At 39.1% G+C, this 27,042-nt stretch overlaps 1 protein-coding gene across 1 annotated transcript in view; it reads right to left on the bottom strand.

Annotated features, from left to right (window-relative positions):
* The window catches only part of LOC136866321 (pyridine nucleotide-disulfide oxidoreductase domain-containing protein 2), a 106,141-nt gene extending 81,975 nt beyond the window's left edge, over positions 1-24,166 (bottom strand). Inside the window, exons 1-2 of the mRNA XM_067143172.2 lie at positions 24,020-24,166; positions 15,234-15,421 (exon numbers count right to left, since the gene is read on the bottom strand). Of these exons, the coding sequence (XP_066999273.2) occupies positions 15,234-15,421; positions 24,020-24,149 (318 nt within the window). The 5' untranslated portion in view covers positions 24,150-24,166. The remainder of the gene's footprint in view (positions 1-15,233; positions 15,422-24,019) is intronic.
* Between the last annotated feature and the right edge of the window lie 2,876 nt (positions 24,167-27,042).

The raw sequence follows: 27,042 nt of genomic DNA, 5'->3' as shown, positions 1-27,042 counted from the left end.
ACCCCAGTTGCTAGTGAATTTCACAAGGTTATGAACAATTAAGGTCTTCAAAAGGAATTATGGGGGAATGAAGCCTAATAATAAGTGTAGTAATAATAATAAGAATAAAATATGACTTCATAAAAAAAATCATGACGACGAGGATGAAATTAATTAAATAAGATTTAAACTATAATTAAATCGAAGCTTTGATGAACAACTGGTTTGTGAAATAAGATTGATTTTAGAAGGGAAGGTGATTGCTGTGGACAGTAGGCAGCTCATCGAGAAGACGCTTTTAGGAGCAATAATCGGGGAGTTAATAATAATAATTATTATAATAATAACAATGAGTCAGAAATTTTAAATGGTTGTTGAGGATTAAAACTAAGCGATGATTGTGATTAAGGATTTTTATGATGATATTTGACGACATGGGACCGCTAGGGTACAAGTTAGTCGCGAAGATTTTAGGGACCCGGTGTGTAACATCTGGTATGGGTCCCAGCTCAGGGTTACGAGTGAAGACCTCAACGGCATCTACGGCGGAGAAGGTGGACTTCAGTACGGCGGAGATGGCGGAAGGGGCATACCCGTAGCGTCTGTACTCCAGAGGAGCGGCTACGAAAGGCGTCTGTCTCCATGTTAGGGGCGGCCTAATTTTGAACCTGGCAGTAGGTATAAAATGCCTTTGGGTGTGGCAAGCCCATCGTAAAAATACCCTATATGGACAAAGCAGATATGGTGCCTCGGAAAAGGTTAGGGCGTCCCCTGCTAAAAGCGACGCTCAGCTCTTCAGGTGCTGGGGGAACTGTGAAAAATGGGCAACCAGCACCAAACTACATCAAAATTGCAACAGTTAATGTACTGACCCTGACGGGAAAGACAGAATAACTGGTTGACTTCATGATAGAAAAAGATATAGCCATACTTGGACTGTGCGAGACCAAGAAGAGGGGTACAGGGGAGATCCCTCTGAGAGAAGGATAGGCTGTATTACAGCGGAGGACCTGAAGCAAAAAATGGAGTGGCCATCATACTTAGAAGAGAAATCCAAGAATATCTGGAATATACAAAGTACGTCAGCGATAGGATGATGATGATGAGACTCCAGTTTGAAAATGGCGTGAAAGATCTATTTCAGTTGTATGCCCCACAAACTGGTTGCATAGATGAACATCTAGAGGACTTCTTAGAGGAAGTGGAGAGACAGATAGAAGATAAGGAAGTACTATTGACGGGAGATCTAAATGCACAAGTTGGAATGAAAAGACAAGGAAAGGAAGATGTTGTAGGGCCCTTTGGATATGGAAATGTAAATCCAGAAGGCGAGTTGTTGGTGGATTTTTGCATGAGGAATCAAATGATTGTTGGAAACACCTGGTTTAGGAAGAAGAACAGTCAGAAGATTACAAGGTATGGCTGGGGAGACAGACGAACAAAGACCATGATTGATTATATAATCATAGAGAAAGAACACCGGAAGAACGTTGTAGATGTAACAGCCATGCCTGAAGAAGCCTTTGGTGGAGATCATAGAGTTGTGATAGGAAAATTGAAAGTTGGAAAGATTGAAAAACTCCAATTAAGAAGAGAGAAAAGAATTAAAGTATGGAAGTTGAAGGAGAAAAGCATACAAGAAGAATTTCAAAGGGAAATAATACCCTTGGCACCCAGGACAGAGGTGGGGAATGTTGAAGAGGAATGGAAAAGATTTAAGGAAGCACTGGTTGGATGTGCAGAAAAGGTGTGTGGTAGAACATCAGGAAATGTGAAAGACAAAGAAACACACTGGTGGAATGACAGGGTAAAGATTAAAGTGAAGGAAAAGAAAATTGCATGGAAAGCATGGAAAACATCTAAGAATGAAGAAAGTAGAAGAAAATATGTGGAGGCAAAGAATTTGGCCAAGAAAGTAGTGGAGGAAGAAAAGAGGAAAAGCTGGGCCTTATTCACACAGACATTGAGAGATGATACGCAGGGCAGCAAGAAATTGGTGTATGGTATCTTAAGAAACAAAAAGAGAGATCAAGTAAACACCAGATTTGTGAAGGATGAAGGTGGCATAATTTTAACAAAGCCAGAAGAAATAAGAAATAGATGGAGAGAGTATTTTCAGAAGCTGCTGAACATAAGAACGGATGACAGTCATTCAATGGATGACCAGGAAAGGCAATTAATTAGTTGACGAAGAAATGGATAAAGAAATTACAATGAATGAAATTGAAAAGGCAGTAAGAAAGATGAAGAATGGAAAAACTGCTGGAATAGATGAAATTTCAGTGGAGATGATAAAGGCAGCTGGAGCTGTAGGCCTGCGGTGGACATATCGGGTTCTCAGGAATGTCTGGGAGAATAAGGAGGTCCCTGAGGATTGGCAAAAAGGAATAATCATCCCAATTTTCAAGAAAGGTGATAAGAAAGTTTTGAAGAACTACAGGGGAATTACTCTAATATCCCATGTTGCTAAGATAATGGAAAGGATACTGGAAAGTAGAATAAGGTTGAGGATTGAGAAGCAGATACAGGAAAATCAGTTTGGTTTCAGAAGTGTCAACAATAGAACCCATTTTCATTATGAGACAACTAATGGAAAAGCATTGGGAATACGGGAATGATATGGTGATGACATTCATTGATATTGAAAAGGCATATGACAGTGTCCCTAGGACGAAAGAATGGGACAGTCTGGTGCAAAAAGGAATTGGACAGGGATTAATAAAAATGATCATGGCATTGTATAAGGAATGTTGTAGTTGCGTGCAAACACAAGTTGGCAGGACAAGTTGGTTCAAAATAACTAGTGGGCTGAGACAGGGAAGTGTTCTATCACCAATCCTGTTTACAATAGTAATGGATGACATCATGAGAACAGCAAAAGCAGCATATTGTACCACGAAAGCCTAGGTCCTGGTCCATAGTTAAATGTTGTTCCAGCATATAAGATCCGTCCGACGTACGAACATCTAAGTAAAAGAATGTTCCAGTATGTACCGGACTCCACGAGTGCGCTAGGCGGAGTCAAGTGACGTCACCTGTCGTTTAAAGCTCACCTCCCCTAGAGATATTTCTCGAAAATATCTTTCTTTTTGCAAGTTTTCAACGCCTGTACCAATTTTAATGGAACAAACGCTAAATGGTAGCGGACGTCATGAAAATTAACCTCTATAAATTCCAAACTAATCCATCCTATGGTTGCTGAGTTACAATGATTTAAAATCTAACAGAAATTACGCACTCACGGTCACATGACCGAGAGAAACTACCCCTCCCAGCGCCAGCTATATATGCCACTGGGTCAAGGCTAACAGGTAGTTGTGTGTTGAGCTGAGTTCAGTTCATTGCAAGCAGTCCAGTCTAGCAGTGCAGTATGTGTATGAGTAAGAGAGAGGGGAGACTGGCCCTCACATAGTATGTTCGTGCAGTCTCGAAGACAGTACTTTTCATCATGTTTCGCGGAGACGAAATTACGGGCTAGTAAATCGCCATCATACTTGAAAAAAAAAAAAAAAAAGACGTCGCACTGTAAGTAGTCTATTGTGCCGCGACTACGATATAACTTACAGACATTTCAAAGTATAACACGCACGAAATCAGTGAAGTTCGAAGTTATATATTGGACATTCACAACATGACGTGTGGACTTAATTAATTGCACACAATATTAAATTACCAACAGAAACTGTCGTGTACAGTAACTTTAACTACTCTAGAACTTATTTTCTAACATAGCACATCCTTGGACTATGTCTTTTTATTTATGTGCCATATTAGGACTTGACGTGTTACAGTGATAAATTCAGTGAAAGTTAAGAACTTTTTCTAAAATAAGATAGTCCTATCAACATTAGAGAATCAGTGTTATCTGTCAGGACAACGATTCAAAGACTGTGGTTAGAGACGGTCATGAGAAATATTACGTGTTTGCACTGTGTTGGACGTTCTCAGTGACAGTTTAAAATATTTATTTACTTTTTTTTTTTTTTGCAACAAGGACTGTGATCACTCATTGGACGTCCTAAAATTAACATAGTATCTGTAAATACTACTTGCATGTTCCGTGTGTTAAGATCATTTCCACGAGCAGCAGAAATCTTCAGAAAATTCTACAAGATCCAATTACCTTCAACATCATTTCATCTATGACGTCAACGTGGTTTCTTGGTGAAACTTCAAGTTTGAGTCATCATCCGCACCCGCGGAATGTTCCAGATTCTCATCAGTATTCGTAAGCCAAGTTTTTTAATAAGTGAGTAGTCACAAACTGACTTTCTTTTTTTTTTCCTTTCTTTCCAATCGTGAACAGTGGTTTACCCAGTGCTGCGTGTGACGATACTTCGTAGTTTTCCACCATTACTCAAAATTCATCTTTTAATGATAAATCTATTTTCAAAATCTATTTCACATAAGAAAGACTCTAGGAGTTTCAAGTGTTCTATGTTTCAAGGCTCACAAACTGAGAAACTCTCAACAGAAGTTCAAATTCTTATTTTCAATTATAAGTGTGCTCATGTCATGTCATAATACTTAGAAAGACTTTAGGTGAAAAACTGACATTTTATGTTTTCGCAAAAGACTATTGGATCTGTGAGATTTATTTATTTTCACAAATTGCATTCTAGAAGATTTACGTTAACCCTTTTGATTTTAACAAATTATTTACATTCTATATTGACATTGCAGGGTGGTGAATTGATTAACATTATTAATAAATTGTTTGAAAAAGGGTATAACCATCTATTATTCGCCCTGCGAGTCTATCCTGCTCTGTACCGGCTCCAAAAACCAACTTCCACAACCTGAGTTCCTTCTCATGCCTTACGCCCCGAACTTTTACTGGTACAATATGGAGGAAGAGAAATGAACATGATGTTATTTGCAGATGATATTGTGATTTGGGGAGAAGACGACAGGAAGGTTCAAGAACAGTTGAGTGTGGTGAATGGGAAGATTGAAGAATGTGGATTGAAAATAAGTGTAGAAAAGAGTAAAACTCTTGTTATGACTAGAGGGGAGAAAGAAGGGAAAGGTCAGATTAGACTTGCAGACAAGCCCCTGGAAGTAGTGGAAACGTTTAAATACCTGGGGAGTGAATTAATGGAGAATGCTCGACTGGATGCTGAGATTAGCAAAAGGATTCAAGCTGGAAGTTGTTTCTATCATAGTGTAAGAAATATGTTATGGGACAAAGATGTGCCAATGGAACCAAAGGATACTATGTACAAGATGTATTACGTACCCATAACAACTTACGGAGCAGAAACTTGGACAATGACAAAGAAGGATGAGAGTCGAATACAGGCAGCCGAAATGAAATTCTTCAGGAGTATGATACAGAAGAGTAGAAGAGACAAAATAAGGAATGAGAAAATCCGGGAAGAAATTGGAGTGGAAAAAATGAATGATAGAATAGAGAAGAGCCGACTAAGATGGTTTGGGCACATAAAGCGAATGAGCGACGATAGAATGCCAAAAAAGGTGATGGAAATGCAAATCCAAAGAAGGAGAGGCCGTGGACGACCACGATTGAGATGGAAGGATACCATCCAACGCAGCATTATAGAAAGAAACCTGGACTGGGACACAGTGTTGGAGGAGGAGTGGTGGAACGACCAAAGTAAGTGGAGAGGAACCATATTTGCCCCTACCCGGCTACAGCTGGATAAAGGGAAATGATGATGATGATGATGATGATGATGATGATGACGATGATTGTGATATAATTAAGTGTTCAGGGAATAATAATGATTTTCCACCCAACAACTGGTATTGTGTAATATATGACTCAATTATTATTTTTCTTTTCCCTGAGGGTTACGAGCGCGTTCTTCGAAGTTCCCTAACCGATGGTGGTGACGATTATTTCTTCAATGCTATTCTTTTACTCATCCTATTTTGTCGTTCAACACAAGTCATGGTGAATCTTTACTATTACTGGCTAATAATGCGAGGGTCTTCAACCTAATTCTGAAGGGAGACTTAATAATAATAAATAATAATAATAAAAATAATATCTTCGACAGTGTGATAAAATCTGTTGATAAACAGTTGGGGGTGATTGTGTTACTGTGCCACAACTTATCCCTGTGTTTCCAGGAGTGTTTATTCTTTCAGTGATTTTCTTGTGATTTATTGTCTACTGATATTGTAGTTCACATTGATTGCGCGTTTTGCTACGTGATACTCTATCTATCCACAGTGTATTAGTTAGTAAGATATCGTTTCATATGGTTTATAAAATGAATACAGTCGAACGAAATCTATGAAAGAGGGGAAATATGCCAAAGAATTTCCAAAGAGTTTTGTAAAGAATTTCCAAAGAAAATGGTAAAGAATTTCCAAAGAATTTGTTTAGAATTTTCTAAGAGATTTTCAAAAATGTGTCAAAGAAGTTGTAAAGAAATTCTGTCGAAGTATCTTCTGATGATAATGTTTTGAGATTTCCAAGTGTTTTGCAAGCCGATTTTCAGAGTATGGGAAAAATCGTTTTTTTTATTGTGCTAAATCTTCTAAAGCAAGATAAAGGAAACTTCTAGAAAGAAAATAATAATTTATATTTTCAGATGAAAGACATTGTAATTTGTAATTTGGAAAGAGTTAATTGGTGGGAAGTTACCCAAACTTTCACGAGGAGGAAAATAATTTATAAAGATTGATGAAGCAAGGGAATATTGTAAATTTCATGGTTTAATGTAGCATTTTCCTTTTTTTTTTTGATCATAACAACATTATCGCTAATTTTGTGAATTGGTCAAACGTTGCAGTTCTTTACGTGGAGAATTGACCTAGGGTATGGCTTCGGAGAGTGTTTCATTGAAGATGAAATCGAAGCTAATGGAACCCATGAGCATGCTGTGGACTCATATTTATTTCGCTAATGAGAAGCAGTTAATTTAAATTATGTTTGTGTAAATATATTTTCTCTTCCTTTTTCTTGCACTGTCTAGACTGGTTTTATATTTTAATAAATAGTATTGTTATTTTGTTCTAAATTTTCTTTTTTCCATGTTATGTCACCTATCCAGTCACTTATGGCCCTGCAAATATAAATTTTCTGAAGGTCAGTCCCGAAATAGTAAAGTTGGCCCTGCCAACGGTCCACCCTTTTGGGACTCTCGCTCCGCCGACTGAGTGACCCCGGAGAAGCGGACATTATGAAGGCTATTTGTGAGACATATTGGCCTATAACTATCCAGAAGTTTTGGATCTTTACCTGGCTTGGGAATTGGTATTACAATATCCTCACATCATTGAGATGGAAACACTCCCTCATTCCATATTCTGTTGAATACAGTGAAGATCTTCTTCTTGAGACATTGGTCGTGGACTTTGTCCAGTCAAATGTGGGGAAGATACAGAAGCTAACAGAAATGGAAAGCATTTACTGTACTTCTATGCTAATATGCGAATAGCAGTTACGAACACATTCTTCAAGTATAAGGCTATTCATCACTACACATGAATGGGTTGAATTCAGGAAATCTGTTAGGAATATGCAATTATTCCAGGTATTTTTTGATGATACAGGCCGCTATCTAATCTGTAGTGAACTAAGTGTTAAGTAACAAACAAGTGTCATATCCAGTCATATATAGATAGATAGGAGAAACAAGAAAAGGAACATGGAATAGGACAAACATAAAGGCAGGTCAGTGTGTATGTGAAGATGGAGCAACAGAAAGAGGAGACAAGAATAAACATAAAAACAAGGACAGTTTCCATATCTTCTTACAATGCCATCTTCAAATAGATAAGCTCTTCCATCATCAACCCAAGTTTGCCATTCCACTATTCCAGAAATAAAACTCAATCAAGTTGGAATGAACGCAATTACTGACAACGAAATTAAACCTAATGAATAACATTATAGAACGTCATGGAAGTTCAGAATAATGCAATGTCGAATTATATAGGATCGTAATGGCAGTGATAAAGACAAAATAAGAATTTGAATTGTTAAAAAAACAACACTGTACAAAAGACACAAATGAAAAGACAAGCTTAGAAAGCAGACGTATTGTGACTGAGAAGCAAGCTGAATCTTTTAAAATATCAAGAAAGAAGATAATTTAAGAAAAAGAAGTTATTGACGTCAACAAAATAACAAGATAACACAAAACGTATAAGATTATTAATATAAAACGTGTTATATATATATCTAAAATACATTATGAGACTTAGTTATCAGCCATACTATAGACGGCAAGAAAAAGGCTTTGATCAGAGAAGCAATCAATCAATCAATCAATCAATACTGATCTGCATTTAGGGCAGTTGCCCAGGTGGCAGATTCCCTATCTGTTGCTTTCCTAGCCTTTTCCAAAATGATTTCAAAGAAATTGGAAATTTATTGAACATCTCCCTTGGTAAGTTATTCCAATCCCTAACTCCCCTTCCTATAAATGAATATTTGCCCCAGTTTGTCCTCTTGAATTCCAACTTTATCTTCATATTGTGATCTTTCCTACTTTTATAAACGCCATTCAAACTTATTCGTCTACTAATGTAATTCCACGCCATCTCTCCGCTGACAGCTCGGAACATACCACATAGTCGAGCAGCTCTTCTTCTTTCTCTCAATTCTTTCCAACCCAAACATTGCAACATTTTTGGAACGCTACTCTTTTGTCGGAAATCACTCAGAACAAATCGAGCTGCTTTTCTTTGGATTTTTTCCAGTTCTTAAATCAGGTAATCCTGGTGAGGGTCCCATACACTGGAACCATACTCTAGTTGGGGTCTTACCAGAGACTTATATGCCCTCTCCTTTACAAACTGTCGATATAATGCAATATCGTCATTGTATAATTCATAAGGCAATTCTATATGACATATAAACTGAGATAATTGCAGACATCTTAGAGGACTGACAGAAATTAGAATTACGCAAAGCAATCTTAAACGAAATCTAATTGTTTAAGTATGTTACAAGGATTTGATATCGTTCATATGCTACAGCTGATTTCATCACTGTATTTTATCTTTGTAATTTAGCAAGTCAAGATCTTCATGGCTCTCTAAGAAGACATGGGATAAGCTACCTGGATGAACAAGAGCTAGACCAACACCGCAGATGACATCTAGATCACCCACAACTGCAGAGGATGAATGAGCAATGATATTGTAGCACTTGATGAGCGTTTAAATAATAATAATAATAATAATAATAATAATAATAATAATAATAATAATAATAATAATAATAATAATAATAATAATAATAATAATAATAATAATAATAATAATAATAATAATAATAATAATAATAACAATATGGTTTTCCATGGTTTCCCATTTTCACACCAGGCAAATGCTGGGGCTGTACCTTAATTAAGGCCACGGCCGCTTCCTTCCCACTCCCAGCCCTTTCCTATCCCATCATCGCCATAAGACCTATCTGTGTCGGTGCGATGTAAAGCAACTAGCAAAAAATAATAATAATAATAAAAGAAAGGAAAATAGAAATAATATTGGAATAGAAACAAATATTTAACGCCATGTTCGTGTAGCGACAACTTTAAACTTACAGGTCTAACAAATGACAACTACGGAAGGATTTGGAACGTGGAAGGAACCCTAATGAGGCCATGAGATCATATCTCATTGTGGGGAAAGGGTAACACATGACAACCACCCTGCTCAAATATATTAAAAACCAAAAGTACAATATTACAGCGAAAATGAGGCCAGCTAACAATGTGAAAAATAAAACAATAAAACTTAACACAGAATATAAATACATACTAACGGACAATTGAATACTACAGCTCTTCGGATAGTAGGTTAGGTTACAAATTTAGAACCAAATAAGAGTTGGCTTGAAAAACACAAATGTTGCTGTGACTGTCCATCAAGGCACGGTCATTCAAAAATTTTAATTTAATTTAATTAGTCTAGAGGAAAACTCTGTTACGCGAAACAAATTACATTACCACAGAAATTTATGGTTATGAATTTCATGTTTTTGGTCCGTATTGAACTTAGAATAATATATAAGTAATAATAATAACAACATAAACGTTTCCACCTTTTCAATACTAAAATATATTCACAAAATTATAAATTACCCGGTACTAGTTTCGACCCATCTAGGGGTCATCATCAGCCGTATTGGAGCAAAGATTTCGCCAAAAGTGATCTTTGCTCCAATACGGCTGATGATGACCCCTAGATGGGTCGAAACTAGTACTGTGTAATTTATAATTTTGTGAATATATTTTAATATTGAAAAGGTGGAAACGTTTACATTGTTATTATTATTATTACTTATATATTACCACAGAAAGTTACATTAAAAAAAAAAAAAAGGCCGAAACACAAGAATAAATTTAAATTAAGTGAAAAGCAATAACATAGTGGTTACCGTGAGATACCTAGGACCCAAAACGGGATGGACGCAAAGCGTATCAGCTCGCTGAGGCGATCAGAATTCAAAGACGCGGACAAATTGCCTTGTACACACGAGGAGCCCAAAACCGGAAATCGTGCGATTAAAAGGTAAACAATGAAAAGTCCGGCCCCGTGGTGTATGGGGCAATGCGTCCGCCTGTCACCCGGCGGTCCCAGGTTCAATTCCTGGCTGGGTCAGGGGTGTTTAATTGTAAATGATTAATAACCCTGGCCAGGGGGCTGGATGTTTGTGTAGTCCTTAACGTTCCTTTCCTCACATTCAACACTCTACACTTCCACAATTCCAATTACACGCAGGTTCATATCATATGGTGCAAGTAGGGGCAAAAGATCTCTATAGGTCGACGCCCCGAACAAATAGCATTATTTTTTTAATCGAAAAAAACAAACAAACTGAAAACACAGAATTTCCCTAGACCAGGGCCTCTCAAACGCCCAAAATCTCACGCGTGCAGAGCGAGGCGCAAGAGCACCGTGCACTGTGCATCGGTGTTGCTCGGCATGACTCGGATCAACGCTTTGTCTCTGGGCTACTCGGCTAAGCTCGGCTCTACTCGGCTATACTCGGCTAAACTCAGCCCGGATTTGGAGCGCTACGGCGCAAGTGGGGCAGAGGGAGACAGGCGGAGCGAGCGAGACAGGCGTGAGGAAAGAGAGAGTAAACGCTATTGCTCCAAATCGAGGAGTGGGGGGTCTGCACTCTGGTCAACCAAGCGAAGTCGTCTTTTGCACCGTGCACAGTGCATGCACCACGCGCATGCACCCTGAGAGGCCCTGCCCTAGACCTTCATATTTACCAATTAAAAATGTTAATACACTAGAGTCCCGCTAATCCGAACCCTGTTAATCTGAAAGTCCGGTTAATCTGAACTGAAATATTCAATTTTTTAAAAAAAAATCTCCTTATTTAAATGAAAGAACATATTTTATAATGAAGATTTACTTGCATTTTATTAGTCATATTTTACTAGAATAACTTAATGTAAACATAATTACACATGATAAACCATCAATCATTGGTCATTTATCTTTACAAAGTCTGTTAGTTTCTTTTGCCGTAGTGATTGAAACCTACTCGAAGATGCAATGTTAAACCAGCGTCTCATAATCATCACATCAGGGGGCGTAGCAGCGGAGTGTTGCTCGACGTAGCGTACGGCAAGTTCTAAGGCGGCCGCGGCATCTGAATGTGACACTAGTTGTTCATTGTGGTCTTCTTCGCCATCACACTGTTTCTCATCAACTCCAGATTCTTTCTCCACCATAGCTATAATTTCTTGGTCTGTTTGTAATTGCTGACAGTCAGCTTCCATCCACTCACTAATGTCATTTCCAATGGCTTCCTCACACCCAGGAAGTTTTTCAACGATTTCAAGGAGATTGACATTTGCAGGGACTTCCGCTGGACTCTCGATGAATGCGAGACTCAGCCACAATTTCTTCCACGTATTCCTCATGAACTGCTCACCGACACCCTCACGTTCTGCAGCGCTACCACTGAGAGAGCGGCAGAACTATTAAATAAACATCACAAGCATCCCGGGCACAATGCAAAAGTTGTGGGTGTGCTAGGTACCAACTGATGAGCCCAACCTAGCACACGGGGGCGAAACACTAGCAACCAGGAATGAGTTAGCTGGAAAATTTTATAATATCCAATAACGGACCATTTACATTGGTATTATAAATTTACTAATTCGGGACAAATATTTCAGGTTTCCTACTGGAATCAACATCTATATCATCTGATTGCCAAGCAGGCATCAATCTTTTGGTAAAGAGACGTAGTCTCTCATAGTGCATTGGCACTGCCGGTGGCTCAAAGTAGCCTACGCAGTGGCCTCCACCGTCATCCACCAATACTACGTCCCGCCTCACTATTTTTGCGGCTGGGTGGCCCTCTTCTCGTCGCTGTCTCAGCCGGCCCAAGAACAATCTAATTGTCAGACGCCTAGTTGGCTGTCGCCTTCCCAGAAATGTATACCTGTCTCATCAAGGGCGTGGACACCTCCTACTCCCCAACTGCCATCCGCGACTCAATCCGCAGCCACGGAACCTACGTCGAAGCAATTCTCCACCTCCAGGATGGCTTTTCTGGTCAACCTTCTCCGGATGTGGTGGCCTTTTTTCAAAATCCAGGACCGCCGGAGGGCATCATTGCAAACGGTATCCGTCTCGATGGTGTTCATGATGCGTTTCCTACTCCGGATCGTCTCTTGCAGCAAATGGCCTCCCTCCCTGATTTTCCTTTTGGCCCTCACTTCAAACCGCTCCGCACACACCTTCCTACCTCCTGCGCTACCGCTTCTACCACTACTACTATTACCACGACGGTCCACTCTTCTTCGACTTCTCTTACTCTCACTACCACTGCCAGCCAGTCTTCCCCTCTTATGTCAACGACTTCCTGCATCACTACCCCTTCTTGTTCACAGCAATCTCCTGCCTCCTCCCGGCTGCCACCGGCACGACTCACTCAGCCTATGAAGACCAAGCAACTACCGCCTCACCGACCCGACGTCATCTACTATTGCCGAGCTGTGTCGTCCGAGGGGTTGACCCTGCCATAATTGAAGAGGACATCATGCACGACCTTCACACAGCAGGAATCTCCGCTCACCGAGTTTTTCGCATATACAACGATCGTGGTCCTACGTTCATGGTGCGCCTCCACCTTCCTAGTGATGCCGCTGTCCATCAACTGGTTTCCTCTGGCGTCCGCCTACGTCGTCGGCACCATCGTGTGGAACATTCCCGTTCCCCGCCCCATCTGGCCCGCGCCGCTCCTCCCGTCACTCCGCCTCGTCCCCAAGTTGCCCCGCCACCTACCCCCCACCGCAAACAGTTCACTCTTTCCCTACAAATGACTTCTTTACCGCCTTTCTCAATATTGGAACTTCTCTGTCTCCTTTCCACTGCTGTCACTAACATCACGACCACTTTATATTACCTTCTGACCCAATACTACCAACCTTCTCCTTACTTCCTTCCTACTCCGAATCCACATCTCGTTCCATCTACTATTATGTAAATACTTAAGTCATACAATGTAAATTATCCTTTTCATAAATGCGCGTCCGAGATACACCTCACTAACCCTCAATAAAGGTAAACCCAGTGGGAGTTTGCCCCGGTGGGTGCGGTGTGGACCCGCCCTGTGGGTCCCCTTGCTTGATCGCGGCCCCCTGCGCCACCGCTACACCGTTCTCCTCTATGTATGTACTATACATACTTCTCTTCTATTCGGTTCCCTTCCACATATTTTTATTCCTATTGGCCGAAGAGCTCCTTAGTTGAGCTGGTGGCCCGCCCCCTCCTCTCCTGAGGAAGGGGAATGAACCAACCTTATGATGATGATGATGGCCTCCACAGTATGCACTAACCAGCGTCTTGGTGGGTGTGCTAGGTACCAACTGATGAGCCCAACCTAGCACAGGGGGGCGAAATGCTGGCAACCAGGAATGGGTTACCTGGAAAATTTATAATATCCAATAACGGACCATTTATATTGGTATTATAAATTTACTCATTCAGAACAAATATTTCAGGTTTGCTATGGGAATCAAGCTGCCTCTGTGGATCAGTGGTAGAGTGTCGGCCTCCGGATCCCAAGATAGCGGGTTCAAACCCAGCAGAGGTAGTCGGATTTTTGAAGGGCGGAAAAAAGCCCATTCGACACTCCACGTCGTACGATGTCAGCATGTAAAAGATCTCTGGTGATTCATTTGGTGTTTACCCGACAAAATTAATTAAATCTCAGCCATAGACACCCAAGAGAGTTTCGGTTTACTTGGTCTGCCATCTAGTGGTCCTAGAGTAAAACGGAACGTCGAAATTGACAGGCAGACAGCCAGATGACGTCACACTGGAATGTCTGCACACGGTAGCTGAGGCCATATGATTATTATTATTATTATTTTGGGAATCAACATATATATCATCTGATGGCCAAGCAGGCATTCATTTTTGGTAAAGAGACGTAGTTTCTCATAGTACATTGGCACTGCCGGTGGCTCAAAGTAGCCAACGCAGTGGCCTCCACGGTATGCACTAGCCAGCGTCTTGGTGTGTGTGCTAGGTACCAACTGATGAGCTCAACCTAGCACGTGGGGGCAAAACGCTGGCAACCAGGAATGAGTTAGCTAGAAAATTTATAATACCCAATAATGGAACATTTATATTGGTATTATAAATTCACTCATTCGGGACAAATATTTCAGGTTTTCTATGGAAATCAACATCTATATCATCTGATGGCCAAGCAGAGGAGCTCATTTATAGAATTTTAATTAAGAAAATGCAATCTGGTGGCACTGTCAGTACGGATGTGTCATGCCTCAAAGAAACCTTGTAACTACCTATTTGTATTCTGATCTATGGGGAGAAAAAATTTGAAGAGTCCTTGTCTATAATCGAGTCTAATATTGCAGTGTAATTTTAGAGTCAGCTTTCATCATTTGAAAATGTAACTCCTGTCTCCTATAGATCATCTTATTCAGAGGCAAATTCTTTCTGCACCACCCAAATATGACAAGGTTTTCCATTAGCAGTTAATATTGTACATGTAAACTACATGGTGTTTGTTGCTTTTGACAATATCAACAACATTGTGCTTTCCTGATCCCATTCACAAACTGGAACAAAAAGAGAAGTGTTTTTGGGCTTTGCATGGTTACCATCATGATAAAATACATGGCAAAATAGCAGCTCTATTAGCCGAACCATCACTGCAACCCACTGCCGTTATTATGAACAAATAAAATGTTATTCTACAAAGATGATAAAATTCTTATAATATTTATTAAATGTGGTGGAGTGATTGTTACACTTTAAAAAATAAATACCTTCAGTTCAAGATCAGCAATGATGTGAGGCTGTAATAAGCTCAGAACATATGAAGCCCTTGAGAACTTGAATCCTGGAACAATCTCTTCTGTTACTGCTGCTCCACCAACAACAGGCCTTTTCTCCAGCACACAAACGTTTATTCCTGCTCTCTGAAGATATGCAGCACTCACAAGTCCATTGTGACCTGAGAAAAAGAGGCATCAAATTATGGAATTCTACTAGTACCTATCAATTATAATTCTAAAGTCTTTAATAGCCTGAATAACAACAGCTATGCATATTCTTAAATAATAATGAAAAGAAGAAGAAGAACAATAATAATAATAATAATAATAATAATAATCATCATCATCATCATCATCATCCCCTGTGAACCATGTGACCTTGCCATGATTGGGAGGCTTGCCTGCCCCAATGAAGCAGATAGCCGAGCCAAAGGTACAACCATATTGGATGGGAATCTGTCAAGAAACCAGACTAACAAAATGGGGGTAGCAGCCTTTCAGAAGTTGCAAGGGCAGCAGTCTGATGATTGACTGGTATGGACTTGTACTAATACTCAACATGGCTTAGCTGTGTTGATACTGCTACACAGCTGAAAGCAATGGGAAACTACAGCCATAACAAACTCCCAAGGACAGGCAGCTCTCTCTGTATGAATAGTGTACAGATGGCGGCTTCCTCCCGGGTAAAACATTCTGCGAATCACAGCATGGAATGTTAGAAGTTTTAATCGTTGTGGTAGGTTAGAGAATCAAAAAAGGGAGATAGATAGACTAAAGTTAGATGTAGTTGGTATAAGTGAAGTACGTTGGCAAGCAGAGCAGGATTTTGGTCAGGTGACTACCAAATTATCAACACAAAATCAAACAGGAGTAATGCAGGAGTTGGTTTAATACTGAATAAGAAAATAGGGCAGCGGGTAAGCTACTACAACCAGCATAGTGAAAGAATTATTGTCGTCAAGATAGACACCAAACCAATGCCCACCACAATAGTGCAGGTCTACAGTATATGCCTGATGTAGAAACCTAAAGAATATATGAAGAGATAGAAGATTTAATACAATATGTAAAAAGTGGGGAGAATCTAATTGTGATGGGAGACTGGAATACAGTTGTAAGCCAAGGAAGGGAAGGTAATACAGTAGGAGAATTCAGATTGGGACTAAGGAATGAAAGAGGAAGTCAGCTGGTTGAATTCTGCACTGATCATAATTTTGTCCATGCTAATACTTGGTTCAAACACCACAAACGACGGCTGTATGTGTGGACGAGACCTGGAGACACTGGAAGGTATTAAATAGACTTCATTATGATTAGGCAGAGATTCAGAAATCAGGTGTTGGATTGCAAAACTTTCCCAGGAGCAGACGTGGACTCTGGCCACATTTTGTTGGTCATGAAATGCTGTCTGAAGTTGAAGAAATTGAAGAAAGGAAGGAATGCAAGGAGATATGATCTATAGAAGTTCAAAAAAAAAAAAAAAAAAGAGTGTGAGGGACTGTTTCAAGGAACCTGTTGCACAAGGACTAAATGAAAAGGCTGAAGGAAACATAATAGAGAAAGAATGGTCAGTCATAAAGAATAAGGTCTCTAGGACTGCTGAAGAAATGTTAGGAACAAACAAAAGATCAACTAAGAATCAATGGATAACTCAGGAGATAATATACCTAATTATTGATGAACAATGAAAGTACAAGAGTGAAAAAAATTATGAGGACAGAAAGGAATACAGCCGATTAAAGAATGAAGTGGACTGAAAGTGCAGAAGAGTTAAGGAAGAATGGCTGAAAGAGAAGTGCAAGGTTGTATAGGAAAGGTATATGCTGCATACAGGAAAATCAAGGAAACCTTTGGAGAAAAGAAAACTAAGTATATAAATATTAAGAGCTCAGATGGAAAACCACATCCAGGGAAAGAAGACAAGGCTGAAAGATAACAGGAATGATTCCAACAGTTGTATCAAGATGAAGACTTAGATGATATGGTTCTGGAACAAGTTGCTGATGAAATGGGAGACCAAATTTTGAGGTCAGTATTTGACAGAGCTTTGAGAGACCTAAACAGGAACAAGGCACCTGGAATTGATGGCATTCTCTCTGAATTACTGACTGCCTTAGGAGAAACCAGCATGACGAGGTTATTCCATCTAGTGTGTATGATATATGAGACAGTACAAGTGCCATCAGATTTTCGGCAGAATGTTGTTATACCTATACCCACAAAAGCCGGTGCTGACAAGTGTGAACACTACCGCACCATTAGTTTAGTATCTCGTGCCTGCAAAATTTTAACACATAATTTACAGAAGAATGGAAAGACAAGTTGAAACTGAGTTGGGAGAAGATCAATTTGGCTTCAAAAGAAATATTGGAACACGTGAAGCAATCCTGACTTTATGTCTGATCTCAGGGGATTGAATTAAGAAGGACAAGCCCACATACATAGCATTCATAGATCTTGAAAAGGTATTTGGTAATGTTGATTCAACCAAGCTATTTGATATTCTGAAGGTGATTGGGTTCAGGTACCAAGAATGAAGAATGATCTACAATCTGTATAAAAATCAGTCTACAGTGATAAGAATTGAAGGCTTTGAAAAAGAAGCAACAATCCAGAAAGGAGTGAGGCAAGGTTGCAGTTTGTCCCCCCTCCTTTTCAATGTTTATATCAGGCAGTAAAGAAAATCAAAGGGGAATTTGGGAAGGAAATCACAATCCACTTTCCTAGGAGGGAAAGTGTAATAAAGCTACTGCAGTGAGCTCGCAGTTGCGATCAACAATAATCTGTAAGAAGGAAGTCAGTTCCCAGACGAAACTATCTTTACATCGGTCTGTTTTCAGACCAATTTTGCTTTACGGGACCGAAAGCTGGGTGGACTCAGGATATGTTATTCGTAAGTTAGAAGTAACAGATATGAAAGTAGCAAGAATGATTGCTGGTACAAACAGGTGGGAACAATGGCAGGAGGGTACTTCAAATGAGGAGATAAAGGCTAATTTAGGAAAGGAAATCAAAACCCTGAGATTTGCTGTCAATATTGTTATTTTATCTGAGAGTGCAGAAGATCTGGAGAAATTGCTGAATGGTATGGTCAAAGTCTTGGGTAAGGAGTACAAGATGAAAATAAATAAGTCAAAAACCAAAGTTTTTCTTTTTTTACAATTGGCTTTATGTTGCACCAGCACAGATAGATCTTATGGCAGCGATGGGATAGGAAAGAACTAGGAGCGGGAAGGAAGCAGCCATAGCCTTAATTATGGTACAGCCGCAGTGTTCACCTGGTATGAAAATGGGAAACCACGGAAAACATCTTAACAACTTCAGGGTTGCGGACAGTGGGGCTTGAACCAACTATCTCCCAGATGAAAGTTCAGAGCTGTGTGTCCCTAACCACATGGCCATCTCGCTTGGTCAAAACAAAAGTAATGGAGTGCAGTCGAACGAAGTCGGCTGATGTAGGAAATATTAGATTAGGGAATGAAATCTTAAAGTAAGTAGATGAATATTGTTCCTTGGGTAGTAAAATAACTAATGTTGGCACAAGTAAGGAGGACATAAAACGCCGACTAGCACAAGCTAAGAATGCCTTTCTTAAGAAAAGAAATTTACTCACCTCGAACATGGATATAGGAATTAGAAAGGTGTTTTTGAGGACTTTTGTCTGGAGCATGGCTCTGTATGGAAGTGAAACATGAATGATAACTAGCTCAGAAAGAATAAGATAAGAGGCTTTTGAAATGTGGTGTTACAGAAGAATGCTGAAGGAGAGATGGATAGGTCAAATCAAGAATGAAGAGATACTGAATTGAATTGGTGAGAGGAGATTGATTTGGCTAAATTTAACCAGAAGAAGAGGTAGAATGATAGGACACATCTTAAGACACCCAGGACTTGTGCAGTTGGTTTTTGAAGTAAGTGTAGGCAGTAAGAATGCTAGGGGTAGACCAAGGTATGAATATGACAAGCAGATTAAAGCAGATGTAGGATGCAACAGTTACGTAGAAATAAAAAGGTTAGCACATGATAGGGTGGCATGGAGGGCTGCATCAAACCAGTTTGTGGACTGATTACTATAATAATAATAATAATAATAATAATAATAATAATAATAATAATAATAATTGACAGATTATCAAAATTATAGACACTCTCTCTCCATTTACACTCGTATTTGTATACCTTGGCATTAGGATGTTGCTGCCTTGGCCGTGAATCTCCAGGCTTCTCTGTCTTGGGCTACTATTTTGGCTTCATATAGGTTCAGACCCGTAAATCCAGCCATCATGTTGGTCACCATCCTCTCAGCCGCTTCCCATTTACCCTTCCAAGAATTCTAAGCCCTTCAAGGTTGTTTGTTTGATGCATAAAATGACCAAAGTATTTTGGGTATCTTCTGCCAATTCTGAGGGGAAAGTCTATCTCTGATTTGTAGTTGTTCTATGATCAATACATTGGTGTGATAATTCTGTCCAAGATATTCTTAGCATCCTTCTGTATGGCTACATTTCAATGGAGTTGACAATCTCCAGTCACTTACTTTGAGTGTTCATGCCTCAGTGGCATAGATTGCTTCAATAAATGAAATAAATCTAAATTCCTTTAAGGTGTAGAGCTAATGCAGCGAGCTCGCAGTTGTGATCAACACTATTCTGTAAGAAGGAAGTCAGCTCCTAGACAAAACTATCTTTACATCGGTCTGTTTTCAGACCAACTTTGCTTTACGGGACCGAAAGCTGGGTGGACTCAGAATATCTTATTCATAAGTTACAAGTAACAGATATGAAAGTAGCAAGAATGATTGCTGGTACAAACAGGAGGGAACACTAAATGGGAAGATAAAGGTTAATTTAGGAATGAACTCGATGGATGAAGCTGTACGCATAAACCGGTTTTGGAGGTGGGGTCATGTGAGGCGAATGGAGGAGGATAGGTTACCTAGGAGAATAATGGATTTTGTTATAAAGGGTAACGGAAGTAGAGGGAGACCAAGACGGCGATGGTTAGACTCAGTTTCTAATGATTTAAAGATAAGAGGTATAGAACTAAACGAGGCCACAGCACTAGTTGCAAATAGAGAATTGTAGCGACGTTTAGTAAATTCACAGAGGCTTGCAGACTGAACGCTGAAAGGCATAACAGTCTATAATGATAATCTATGTATGTAAATTCCTTCAAAATTCTTCAATTGAGTCTTGTTGTTTGGGTCATCAGAACATAGAATGATTAACTGCATTTCTCCATATTCGGGCTAATATTTTCATCTCAACTGCAAATAGTTACTCAGAGATGAATAGATCCTTCCTAAAAACTTTTTTGTCATATTCCTACCTCATGATCCCCTGGCAGATTTTATCCCATACATTTTCTCCAATGCTGAATGCTTAATGTCAAAAGAAGTGCTGGAATGATCTACTTTGGTCAAATTACATCAAATCATTCTCTTCTCAACAGTATGATCATCTATTAATTTATGTTACAATTTATTCTGTAATATTAAATTTAAATATTCTATTTTCTCTCTTTTTCCACTAGCTATTGTCCATGCACCATAATCCTTATCATACCCAAGAAGGGAGGAAATGCAGTTGAGGTAAGCTAAGAAGATTAGGCTGTCGCCCTCTTTGCCACTCCACCAAGGATCCTACCATTGGTCACAGCAACACTTTCAGTCAAGGAAACCTACCTGTGTCATTGCAGACAAACTCATCACAGATGTGTTTAGTTCAAATCAAACCTGGAAGGATGAGTGGTCTATGAAAACAATGAGAACACATGCCTATTCCTTCAATCCTACAAAGATGTCGAAGAGTTTTGAACTTCCCAAGAAAGCTTTGCTGCCACCTCAATATTGGACATGGCTGCTGCAACTACTTCCAGCACAAATGGAACTGGATCAGCTCAGCATCGTGTAACTGTGGTCTAGAGTATTGAACACCTCATCCAGCGCTACCCTCTGTATTCTTATCCTGGAAGTGCTAATGACCTGTTTCTCACCTCCAACGCTATCAGATGGCTACAGAATAAGGACCTTAATGTGTAGTTTTGTAGTGTTTTTCATTCCATGTAATCACCATAGAAATAAATAAATAAATAAATAAATAAATAAATAAATAAATAAATAAATAAATAAATAAATAAATAAATAAATTCCCTCTCTGTCATTATTTATGATTTTCTTACTCACATAGAAAAATATCAATATTCTTTAAGGTTTAATTTAATTTTTTATTCAACACATTCTTTTACTTTCCATTACCATTGTTTTAGGTTTAGTTTCTATACTTTTTTGTATACTCTAAGACAGTGTCCATAAAATTCTGCAACTTCTTACATCCTCTTCAGACTTGGATAAAAATATTAGTTGAAAAAACCTAGAATTTATTTCCCTCTACATTATTATTATTATTATTATTATTATTATTATTATGTGTGGTTTTTAGTGGGTAAGAATCCACGTTTGTGGAGTGCAAACCCTTCATAAGTGTCTCATGCAATATTTTCCACACTTCCTTGTTAAAAATATTATTGTTATTACTATCATTATTATTGTTATGTGTGGTTTTTAGTGGGTAAGAATCCACGTTTGTGGAGTGCAAACCCTTCATAAGTGTCTCATGCAATATTTTCCACACTTCCTTGTTAAAAATATTATTGTTATTACTATCATTATTATTGTTATGTGTGGTTTTTAGTGGGTAAGAATCCATGATTGTGGAATGCGAACCCTTCACAAGTGTCTCATGTGAGATTTTCCACACTCCCACATTCAAAATTATTATTATTATTATTATTATTATTATTATTATTATTATTATTATTATTATTATTATTATTATTATTATTAGGGAAATACTGAATATTCTCCAAACTGACGCTACACATCTGTGAGTATAAGTCAGCAGCCTGAACACTGATTGTATCGTAAACAGCTCCACCATCAGCTGTCAAAAATAGTTCAGGTACCCTTGAAGAAGCATACTAGGGAAATTAGGAGTGAGGTAAGCTCATCGGACAAACAATTACACTAGTATGCAGGCACAGATGGGTAGTTAAGCCTGTACAGGTGGCACAAGGGATGAGTCCCTTGCTCAACTGCACGCTCACTGCCTCTTTGTCAGCATACAGCAGCAGCGATCAGTGAGACATTGATGTTTCAAGCAGACAGTGTACATCAACAGGGGTAGACCTAAGGATGTGACAGAGTGGAGAAAGGGGCAATCATGTTTGGCCATGCCCATGCCCAGATGGTGCATGAAGTTGCTGGATTTGTTGGTGTTTCGCAGCAGACTGTTCAACGTGTCTACAAGCAGTGGTGTGCTACATGTGGCCACGAAACACATCAGAATTGTGGTCGAAGAAAGATCCTGACTGAGAGGGTCCGGAGATGCATTTCGTGGCTTGTGAATCAAATTTGCTTCCAAACATGACAGGAATCACTGCAGTCAGTAAATGAAGGTCCATCCCAACCTGTTAGCGAGAGATCACTGCGACGGGAACTGCATGCAATGAACATTTGGAGTCGGTTACATTGCAAGAGACCACAGCTCACACAGGCACATAAAGTTGTGCGTCTCTAACAAGCTAGAAATCATTGAACGTGGACAGTAGCTGACTGGCGGAACGTAATGTGGTCTGATGAATTATGTTTTTGTCTGTATTCCAATGATGCACGTCACAGAGTGTACTGAAGGCCAAATTAAGCATTCCATTCTTGATGTGTGCAAGGTCAAGTTCAAGCCATAGGTGGGTCTGTGATGTTTCGGGGATGTTTTTCATATCATGGATTGGGCCTACTCACTGAGGTGACCACTAATATGAACCAGCATATTTATTTAAACATTCTGGATGATCAGGTGTTGCCTTTCAGTCAACACCTGCACGATGAGTACGCTATTGATACTCCGAATTGTCAAGATGACAATAGCAAAATTCATTGGGCTGGATGCACATGTGACTGGTTTTATGAACACTCCCGTACCCAATTACATTTTGATTGGCCTGTAAAATCACCCAACTTGAACCCCATTGAAAATTTGTGGGACATTGGAATGGTGGGTAATACGCCGACATCAGTATCCCCCGCAATTTGGTGGAATTGTGCAATCAGATCCTCAGCTAGTTGCTTAACCTGGATGTCAAAGTTATAAATTTCATAGTTGGTTCCGTATTGAGTAAAGACTATACGTAAAAATAAATACAAATTTTTTTATTTTTTTTATTTTTATGTATAACCTGGATATGACGTATCTGCACAACCTTGTGAACTCACTTCCTAACCGAATCCAGGTGATTATCAAGTCCAGAGGCAGAGTTACATGGTATTAAATGATGCTTGTAATGATTTCTCCAGAGGTGACTAATTTTTTGTCCGATGAGCTTAGTTCCCTGTTATCTTCACTCAGCCAGAAGATGCTATTGCACATCAGTTTGCCAGGCCCATTGAAATGCATACATTAACAAACCCTATCATCAACACTTTCACACCATTCATCACAGGGACTGGCTGCATAAATAATGATGTCACTAGTATTAATACCTCAGTCACTTCCATATTGTCAAAGCCAAGGATAAGACTGAGACAGGTCATGAAAGTAACAAATTTGTGCTGGTCCATACCAGAAGATGTAGTGCACACAAACATATCTTGCCCAAAATGGACCTGGACTGAAACTCCACATAGATACCTCAATATCAATACATAACAGACTACTGATAACTAAGGTCATAGAAGACTTAACTTTCACATGACAATGACATAATATATGAAATGACATCACCTCCACCAACAATCACAGCATCATATTTTCCTTTAGGTTCAGCCAACCTGGTGTAACAGCTCAGGTGTCTAGCAAAATCATGACTACATCTGCATGCTGCACTCAAAACATCAGACCTAAGATACTTCATACTGACACCCAGCTGAGACAAAGTCAGAAAGGAGGTTTATCTGCTTTAGAGCTCATTTTATTCCTCTTATAGTAGTGATGTAGATAAGTTTGTTTGTTTTGGCACTGTGCCACTCTGAGCACATGGTAACTGGAATATCAACAGGCATATACACATGAACTTCCTAAAAGTAGATAGGCTTATTAATAGAGCCTGCTGTTTGAAAGAGTAGTTTTTTTGTTTGTTTTGGTTAGGATTGTAGTGCTTTTAACAATTGAGGACAAATATTCATGGTATTCATAATATTACAAAAGGCTGTCCTGCTTTAGTTCTGGTTGACTGTTTTAAGAAATTGCCTTTCGTTATTTTCTTGTCTTAATTGTAATGAAATGTGTATAGCCTACCTCAATAATTCTGAAAGCGTGACTGAGTGTATACTTGAGAACAAGGCTTAATTTTCTTGATCTATTATCTGGCTTGAAAAAGCCTACACAAGAAAACAAGCATTTAGGACTGTAGTATGAAAGAAATTTTCCCTCAGACACCATTGAGCAGGAGATTCATTTTCTTTACACATGGAACTGATAAAAGTTATAGTCAAGAAATTCATCTTTGGACTCTATTTATGATAAGGTCAGTTAGCAAGTAATACAGCAGCTGACCACCACTCTACCATATTTGGATAGGAACAACAAAAGGCTAAACTTCATTCATTAGGTACTTGTTTATTCCTTTCCATTACTATAGCATACCATTCTTGATTCACAAATTCATAGTAACTAGCTGAGATGAAGCTATTTGGAGGTATTTGAGGCAATGTCTATCCTGAAGAACTCTTCAGAATTAAAAACCATTATGTAATTAAATGTATCTGTACTGGTCACGAATAACATTAGCTTAACGTGTTTTACCGAGCGACCACTAGGGACTGACATTCAGCAGAAGCAATGTGTCAAGCTCTCTTGTACAGTGCTCTGAGATTTTGTTGTACGGTATATATGTTGAGTACTCTGACTGAAGGCTGGTTGGATCCTCAACAGATCTGCTATCAGCTACCTAGGCCTTTGGCTAAGTGTTGCCAAAGAGGCTTACAAGGGAAAATGAGGAGTGAGGTGGTTTCCCATTGCTTTCCTCACTGGGACAGAAGTTTTTATTACATATCAGTCTGCCAAGCCCACTGAAATGCATACACCAACCAACCCTATGAACAACATTTTGCATACCGTTCATAGCAGGGATTGGCTGCATAAGGAATGTTGTTACTAACATCGTTCATACCTCAGTCATTTCTGTATGGTCAAAGTCAAGGATGAGACAGAGACAGGTCAATGAGAGTAACATTTTTATTTTAGAACATACCAGAAGACACAGTGCACTGTAAACACTAGGTCTTGCCAGCAAGGGCAGAAATAAGCACACAGAAGAACAAAACAGTAGTGATGACAAGAGATACAACAGAAGTTGTGAAAAGTTTCAAATACTTGGGAAAAGGAATCACAGAAGATGGGAAGATAACTAAGGATATTGGAAAGAGAGTCTAACAAGCAAATGGCCTTTACCAGATTGTGAGGGGTATACTGTAGAACCACAAAGTTCCAAGGAAATGCAAAGAAGTTCTATATTCAACTTAATATGTACCAATATTGGCATATGGAGTAGGTACATGGACAACAACAAAATAAGATGAGCACCGAGTTCAGGCGGTTGAGATGAATTTCCTTAGAGGTATCCGACAGAAGACAAGAAAAGACAGAATCAGAAATGAAGAGATGAGAAAGAGGATTGGAGTTTCAAAACTGCAAGACAGGATAGAAGCAAACAAGCTGAAATGTACACATGATGTAAATGGGAGAAGACAGAAAGGTTATTTACAGAGAAATCAACAAGTGAGAGAGAGCATACAGAAGGCCTTGAAAGAGGTGGATGGATACAGTGGAGGAGAGTACAGAGGAAAAAAAGGAGAAAAGAGGGAAGAAATATTGGAAAGAGGGAAAGAGTAGTGGGAGACAGGCAACAATGGAGGTCTTTTATTCACTTAAATAAGATTTTGCTGCTTAGTATGCATTTGCTCTAAATGAATTGTATATTTCCTAAAACATGAAATCACCCCATAAAGAGAAAACTGTAAATTACTCCAAATTTTCCTTTACCAGTACCACTGTGATGCTTCCACAAACCAAGATACTGGCCAACAGAAACCAGAATGGAAGACCTCAATATGTAAAACTGCCTCACCAGCCATTGTTCTTTTTGCTTGCTGTTGGTCAGCTCCATGGCATTATAATTGGGGGGGATGAGAAGCAAAGGGATTGTGTCCCTGCACGCTTCTCTCCTGGTATCCTAGCTGTTGAGGCATGACTCATTATGGTCCTATTTAGTGCAGTGCAAGTGCCAAATGGGTGAATGCTGTAAACAGGTGGTTTTATTTAATAGTTCACGTATAATTGCTGTGGATAACATTATAGGTATGATTTCAGACCTGGAAACAAAACGACAAGTACAAAAGTTATCATAATTAAAAGCTTCAGTTAGTTTTAATTCAAAGTAATACTATAATAAAAAATTATGTAGCCCAAAATGAGTGAAAACAACCCCAGAAGAAACTTGTCAAGCATACTGAACTTATTAAAAGATAAATCAATTCCTGTTAGACGTTCAAGGAAAAAATTGAAATAGTAAAAGATTCACACCATATTTAAGTCATTAAATACTGTATGTTGACGGTAAAGTAAGCAGGAAATTTCACTTTTCTTGGTACACATGATATTTGTGGTCAAAAGGCTGTACCAATACAAACAAACTGTGCTGTTGCAAATGTGTTTTGTTTGGCAGTGAAAAAGAATGGTCTTTACATAGGGTAGCACTTTTTAAAAAATCTGAGGAAAGCTGAAAAAACACCAGAAGTCTAATAACC

This window comes from Anabrus simplex, chromosome 3, assembly GCF_040414725.1.
Source record: "Anabrus simplex isolate iqAnaSimp1 chromosome 3, ASM4041472v1, whole genome shotgun sequence".
Lineage (NCBI taxonomy): Eukaryota > Metazoa > Arthropoda > Insecta > Orthoptera > Tettigoniidae > Anabrus > Anabrus simplex.
This window is presented reverse-complemented; position numbering and strand designations above follow the sequence as displayed.